This window comes from Engraulis encrasicolus, chromosome 7 (assembly GCF_034702125.1).
Source record: "Engraulis encrasicolus isolate BLACKSEA-1 chromosome 7, IST_EnEncr_1.0, whole genome shotgun sequence".
Taxonomy (NCBI): Eukaryota; Metazoa; Chordata; class Actinopteri; order Clupeiformes; family Engraulidae; genus Engraulis; species Engraulis encrasicolus.
This window is the reverse complement of record NC_085863.1, coordinates 1,817,678-1,825,177: the sequence shown is the minus strand read 5'-3', so window position 1 is coordinate 1,825,177 and position 7,500 is coordinate 1,817,678. Positions and strand designations below refer to the sequence as shown.

The 7,500-nt window shown below is 49.7% G+C and overlaps 1 protein-coding gene across 4 annotated transcripts in view; it reads left to right on the top strand.

The window, feature by feature from the left end:
- Positions 1-7,500, top strand: part of aff4 (AF4/FMR2 family, member 4) — a 58,683-nt gene that overhangs the window by 18,941 nt on the left and 32,242 nt on the right. For all 4 annotated transcript variants that reach the window (XM_063202678.1, XM_063202677.1, XM_063202676.1 and 1 more), the window contains exon 2: positions 4,297-4,423. In XM_063202678.1, the coding sequence (XP_063058748.1) occupies positions 4,301-4,423 (123 nt within the window). In that variant the 5' untranslated portion in view covers positions 4,297-4,300. The remainder of the gene's footprint in view (positions 1-4,296; positions 4,424-7,500) is intronic.

Genomic DNA, 7,500 nt, shown 5'->3' with positions numbered 1-7,500 from the left:
ATTCTTGCTTGAGTCATTAATTAACAACTGATTTTAACAAAACTATGCTTTAATTTGCTCTTAATTTGGCCTAATTATAATGTTTGCAAGCAGAATTTTGGTCACAACCTCAACACAAACACCCCCCGAAATTTCTGGCGCACCCCCAGGGGGTGCCCGAACCCCAGATTAAGAACCACTGGTGTAACTTAGAGCTTCCTCAGCAGCAGGAGCAGCAGCAGAAGGAGGAGCCAGGCCTCTCCTGTTCTAAATAAAGCTCTCTATTCCCAGTGCCCAGTTCCAGCTTCCAACAGCATTCCGGAGCCTCCACATTCTATAGGTCCAGACCAAAGGCCTGTTATTTATGTCGGCGTGTGGTGTGTGTGTCTTGGGGACGCCGTGTGTTTGCTTTTTCTTTGCCGCTGGTGACATGGGTCGTGTGTGTGTGTGTCTGTGTGTGTGTGTGTGTGTGTGTGTGTGTGTGTGTGTGTGTGTGTGTGTGTGTGTGTGTGCGTGTGTGTGTGTGTGTGTGTGTGTGTGTGTGCGCGTGCGCGTGTGCGCGTGTGCGCGTGTGCGCGCGCATGCAGCACTCTCCTCTTTGGATCTTTAACTTGTCCATCTGCCCATCTCCCGTATCTCTCCCCTGTCATCATGTCTTAACATCAGCAGCTCTGTGTGTGTGTGTGCGTGTGCGTTTGCGTGTGCGTGTGCGTGTGCGCGTGCGCGTGCGTGCGTGCGTGCTTCAGGGTTTCCTGTTGACAGATTGGAGTTTCTCCTTGTAGTTATCTGATTTGATGTGTGTTTGTGTGTTGGTCACACTTACACATGCACGACGTACACACATTCAAGCAAACAGACACACACACACACACACGTCGTACATGCAAGCAGGCAGGCTTGTTGGATTGAAGTAATTGGAAAAAATCATATCTGGATAATTCTTGGACACACAGCAGTAGGTCTTTCCCCTTTTTTGAGTTGATAACTCACAGAAACATGGGACAAAAACCATTTTCAGAGCCAAATGCATAAAAGGGCATTTCTACAGCAGAGTACTGTACTGTACGGTGTCCACACTCCACACGGGGGGTTTTGATGCCGTCTGCGTCTGCGGATGTCTGACGTGCTGCTGGTTTCTCAGGATGCGGGTGTGGGATGGTGTGGCGAGGAGACGCGGGTGCGCGGTGGCGAGGAGACGCGGGTGTGGGATGGGGTGGAGACGCGGGTGTGGGATGGGGTGGGGTGTCTGTCTGCTCCCTCCATGCTGAATCTCTACTGTGTTTAGTGTATATTCATGTCTGTGTCCTTAATGCTGAATCTCTACTGTGTTAAGTGTTGATATCTGTCTGTCTGCTCCCTCCATGTCATGACCTGCGGATGTCTGACGTAGGGCTGCACGATTATGGAAAAAATCATTATCACGATTATTTTGGTCAAAATCATAATCACGATTATTAATCATGATTATTGATTTTTTAGAAAATTATTACAAGATGAAATATATCCAAGAATGAATTATATACGGGATGAGCAAAATAAAATAAAACTTAGGTGGACAGATTTCTGTCCAGAAACACCAGCCTGTCAGTATGTTCTGGCTTCAAGGACGCTCTCAAAAGTAGGTCACTATTGCCACGATTAAATCACGATTTAAATCATGAGTTCGATTTCACTATTTTATCACGATTTTGATTATTTTTCGATTAATTGTGCAGCCCTAGTCTGACGTGCTGCTGGTTTCTCAGGATGCGGGTGTAGGATGGGGTGGTGTGGGGACGCGGGTGTAGGATGGGGTGGCGAGGAGACGCGGGTGTGGGATGGGGTGGTGAGGGGACACGCGTGTGGGATGGGGAGGGGACGCGGGTGTGGGATGGGATGGTGTGGCGAGGAGACGCGGGTGTGGGATGGGGTGGTGAGGGGACACGCGTGTGGGATGGGGTGGGGAGGAGACGCTGGTGTGGGATGGGGTGGGGAGGAGACGCTGGTGTGGGATGGGGTGGGGAGGAGACGCGGGTGTGGGATGGGGTGGCGAGGAGACACGGGTGTGGGATGGGGTGGCGAGGAGACACGGGTGTGGGATGGGGTGGCGGGGATGTGGGATGGTGTGGTGTGGCGAAGACTAAACAGGAATTTCATCAGTGCGGTGACTGCGGTCTGTTCTGTTGTGTGTGGATTATTTTTGGCTGGAGAGTGAGACTGAGTGAATCTTACGTAAGCGCTTCCTTGGTCAACAAAACAAACGCCTCTGCTGTCAGAAGTCACATTGACACTTTGGAGTTTGAGTTGTGTGATGACCCGTCCTTGTGATGAGCAGCCCATGGTGCATGGTTAAGCCAGAGCTCTTTAATCCTAGCTTTGAGCTTTTCCATCTGCTCACCTACAACACGCCACAAAAGTTATGAATGGTACAAATGACCAAATTTGGTGAATTTGCTGTTTTCTCTTAAGGATTTGCTAGTGTGTATGCTCTAAAAGATACGAGACTTGTTGCAAGGTCTGTTGATTGTCAGAATATTGAGTGCATGTTCTCAGCACCTGGTAAGGAGATGTGCCCCTGCTGAGGGCATAGCAGCATATTGATGCATCTTCTGGACTCCTCTCAGAGCTCTTCACCTGCTGCTCTCTACGGCTGGGTCAAAGACCTCTGTCTAATTCGGTGTTACGGACACTTTCCGCCGACTGCAACTGCAAAAAAAAACACGATTTTTAAATTGTTTCAAGTGAATGAATGACAGACGAGGCTTTTATGAATTCCCTGTAACAATAAATAAATAAAGAGTCATGTTTGTTACAGTTACAGTCAGCAAAAGGCGTCCGTTACACTGAATGACAATGCCATCTTGCACGTCTTTGACCCGGCTGCAGTTGGGATTGGTGCTCGAGTCTGTTCCCTCATGTCTTATAGAAGAGATCGTTTATGACAAGGTCATGTTTAAATACCACTGAAATGCCCTGTTCAAAAAACCACAGCTCTTGCGCAGAGCCAAAGCGTTGGAAGTGAACTGACGTCCTCATTCCCGTGCGTTCCTTGTTTGTGTTGTGCAGAGCCGTGCCGTGCCTTGGTTTCTTCTCTTCTTAGATCTTGGTGTGCTCATGTGTTGTAAAGAGCAGAGTTCTCGGCCTCCGTCCTGCTCGGTGTCTGGTGTGTTGATGTTGTTATGTAGCCATGCGCTTCAGTCCGGTCTGCTAGTCTCCTCCTGCCTCCTGCTGTGTTTGGAGTGTATATTCATAGTGTTGATATCTGTGTCCTCCATGCTGAATCTCTACTGTGTTTGTAGTGTATATTCATGTCTGTGTCCTCCATGCTAAATCTCTACTGTGTTTAGTGTTGATTGTCTGTGTCCTGCATGCTAAATCTCTACTGTGTTTGGTGTTGATACCTGTCTGTCTGCTCCCTCCATGTCATGTCTCTACTGTGTTAAGTGTTGATATCTGTCTGTCTGCTCCCTCCATGTCATGTCTCTACTGTGTTGATATCTGTCTGTCTGCTCCCTCCATGTCATGTCTCTACTGCATCACTTTATCCAGCATTGGTGAATTGTTTGGTGAATTGTATGCTGGGAAGGGTCTATCTGAAGTGTAGTTCAACTCCTAGCCTATTGGAAAAGAGGATTCCCCAAAGACTATGCATAATGTGCAGTGAATGTGCAGTGAATCCATACTTAAGTGGCCATCAGCACACCAAAATATTCGCTTAGGGGGTGCGCTAACCACATTGAAATGTACAAGGGGGGGCGCAGGCAAAAAAGTTTGGGAACCGCTGGTCTAGACTGTAGCTGTGTCCATCCTCTCCATGCTCACGTCTCTCTCTTCTGTGTGTTTTTGGTAGCAACGTAAACAAATAAAATGTGATTGTACTGTACGAATAAAATGTGATTGTTTGTGTAGGGCCATAGACTTATTATGTGAAAGCCCATTGGGAAACTCCAACTCCCATTTTCATTGTGACACAGCACACAAGTGAACACTGCACACTGCACACAACGAAATTGCATTTTATGCCTCACCCGTGCAAGGGGGCAGCCCTCAGTGGCGCCCCATGGGGAGTAGTGCGGTGGGACGGTACCATGCTCAGGGTACCTCAGTCATGGAGGAGGATGGGGGAGAGCACTGGTTGATTACTCCCCCCACCAACCTGGCGGGTCGGGAGTCGAACCGGCAACCTCTGGGATGCAAGTCTGACGCCCTAACCGCTCACCCATGACTGGACCATTATCTATTGTTATGAACCATATCTTTCTTCTCCATGCCAAAGTCTCTATTCTGGACATGAATTGCTGTTGTGTAACTATCCTCTTCTGTGTTTGTTTTTTATAGCAACATGAACCGTGAAGACCGGAATGTGCTACGAATGAAAGAACGCGAACGGAGAAACCTAGAAATTCAGCAAGGCGGAGAGGCCTTCCCCGCCAACTCCCCTCTCTTCCCAGAGCCCATAAAAGTAGTGAGTACACACACACACACACACACACACACACACACACACACACACACACACACACACACACCATGAGGGCTTCCCCGCTAACTCCCCTCTTTTCCCAGAGCCTTATAAAGAAGTGAACACACACACACACACACACACACACACACACACACACACACACACACACACACACACACACACACACACACACACACACACACACACACACGGCCATTGCAATCTTCAAGCCCCAGCACCTTTTCAATGTGTTGCATAAGACTGTCATAGTTGCTTCCATCTTGCAATAAGCTTTTGTTTATTTTCTGACTTTCTTTCTTTCTTTTAATTGCAAATGCAATTGTGTAAGTAGCCCACACACACACACACACACACACACACACACACACACACACACACACACACACACACACACACACACACAATGAGGCTTTCCCAGCTAACTGGGCTCTGTTCCCATAACTCTACAGGGTTGAGGGTCTCTTCCTCTTCCTCTTCCTCTTCCTCTTCCTCTTCCTCCCCCTCCTGTGCCCTCCGCAGCAGCCAGTCCTTCTTGTTGTTTACTTTATTTTGAAGTTTCTGCAGGAAGTCCATTCTATATGAAGCCACTAGAACCTGAATGGCCTGAAAAATGTGGCTTTGACTTTTGTTTTCATGCATGATTGTTTGTCCTCCTCCTCCTCTGTCTAGACTGCCATGCTGGAGTATTTTAAGCCTTTTAAATTTTAAAGTGTAGCCCCTCTCCTGCACCTCATCTCCTCTCCTGCGCCTCTTCTCCTCTCCTGCACCTCATCTCCTCTCCTGCACCTCATCTCCTCTCCTGCGCCTCTTCTCCTCTCCTCTCCTCTCCTGCGCCTCCTCTTCTCTTCTCCTGCACCTCCTCTCTTCTCCTGCGCCTCTTCTCCTCTCCTGCGCCTCTTCTCCTGCTCCTCTTCTCCTCTCCTCTCCTGCGCCTCCTCTCCTCTCCTGCTCCTCTTCTCCTCTTCTCCTCTCCTGCACCTCCTCTCCTCTCCTGCGCCTCCTCTCCTCTCCTGCGCCTCCTCTCCTGCGCCTCTTCTCCTCTCCTCTCCTGCTCCTCTTCTCCTCTCCTGCTCCTCTTCTCCTCTCCTGCGCCTCCTCTTCTCCTCTCCTGCGCCTCCTCTTCTCCTCTCCTGCTCCTCTTCTCCTCTCCTGCTCCTCTTCTCCTCTCCTCCTCTCCTGCGCCTCCTCTCCTCTCCTGCTCCTCTTCTCCTCTCCTGCGCCTCTTCCCCTCTCCTGCGCCTCCTCTCCTCTCCTGCGCCTCCTCTCCTCTCCTGCGCCTCCTCTCCTCTCCTGCGCCTCCTCTCCTGCTCCTCTTCTCCTCTCCTGCGCCTCTTCTCCTGCGCCTCCTCTCCTCTTCTCCGCCTCTTCTCCTCTCCTCTCCTGCGCCTCCTCTCCTGCTCCTCTTCCCCTCTCCTGCGTCCTCCTCTCCTCTCCTGCGTCCTCCTCCTCTCTCCTGTGCCTCCTCTCCTGCACCTCTTCTCCTCTCCTGCGCCTCTTCTCCTCTCCTCCGCCCTTTTCTCCTCCTTTAGGATCTTTATGTTTCCAGTGTGAAGCGTAAGGCTCCTCTAGGCTCTATCTGTTTCCAGTGTCAAGCGTAAGGCTCCTTTAAGCTAGATTTATGCTTCGCTCGCATAGAATCTGCGTCCGTCCGTTTTCTGTCTATGCGAGTCCACGCCCCCCTCTCAGAGGCTCTGCGCCCGTCGTCTAGCGCCTCGAAAAAATTCTAACTATCCGTCGGACGGACGCGGAGTACGCAGACAAAAAGGCACTATGATTGGTCGTCTCGCTACTTCCTTGTTCTGTTCTTGTGGCAGCGCAATGCCAGTAGTTTGCGAGAGCAGAGCTGTATTCTGTTAAAAACTTTATTAATGCCTTGTGTGTAAATGTGTGTAAATACACGAAGCTAAGCTAAGTAACAAACAATGCATCAGTTGAACACTCGTGGCACAATGCCTGCGGTTTTACTACCGTTCCTCCACCGAATGTAAACACACATCGGCAGAATCAACTGTCTTTACATGCTTGCATTTTCTGCTCGTGAAAACGGACTGGGTATGTCAAATAATGATACCAGTGCATTGCCTTTGCAATTTGTGTGAAAATACCTAACTAACCGGGATAGAAAGCAACATTGCTTAATAATGACCGCAGTGCTTACAATGTAGTGAAAGTAGCCTAATCGCGCAATTTCAAATGTGGCTGGCAACGAGACCTCGGACCTCGCAGAGCTCGCAGATGCATGAATACAAAATTGGTTCGTGGCCACTCCCACGCGACTTTTCACGCTCGCAGTTGCCGAAGTCTAATCTGACCTTTAGGCTCTATCTGTTTCCAGTGTGCATGTTAAAGGGCCTCGGGGCTGCTGCTGTTGGCTAATCGCTGGGCTTTGGATGCCTAGCAACAGTAGCCTGGTGGCTCCCTGGTAACCCGAGATGGCCTGCTGGCAGCAGCAGCTCAGCAGTAAAGCCTACACCACACGCACACACACGCGCACGCACGCACGCGCACACGCACACGCACACACACACACACACACACACACACACACACACACACACACACACACACACACACACACACACACACACACACACACAGACACACGCACACACGCGCTGAAGAGCAGGGTACGGCTGAGCTGTGCCTTTTTATTACTGTAGGCCTCACTGGCAGACAGACTGCCCTCACTCTAGCTTTTACTTTGGTACACTGCTCACTTGTATCTGTCTGTTATTATATGTTTCCACTATTAGGCTGGCAGTCCTCTGTCTAGGTTGAACTGGATAGCTGTGCTGCATAGTAGCATTACTCTGGCCTTCAGCTGTGCTGCATAGTAGCATTACTCTGGCCTTCAGCTTTTAGGATACACGCTGTCCTGTTGCAGGCTTTACCATAGAGCTTTACCATAGGGCTTTACCATAGGGCTTTACCATAGGGCTTTACCATAGAGCTTTACCATAGAGCTTTACCATAGAGGTTTACCATAGAGGTTTACCATAGAGGTTTACCATAGAGGTTTACCACTGTTAGATCACCCATCCTCCAGATTGGGTTGC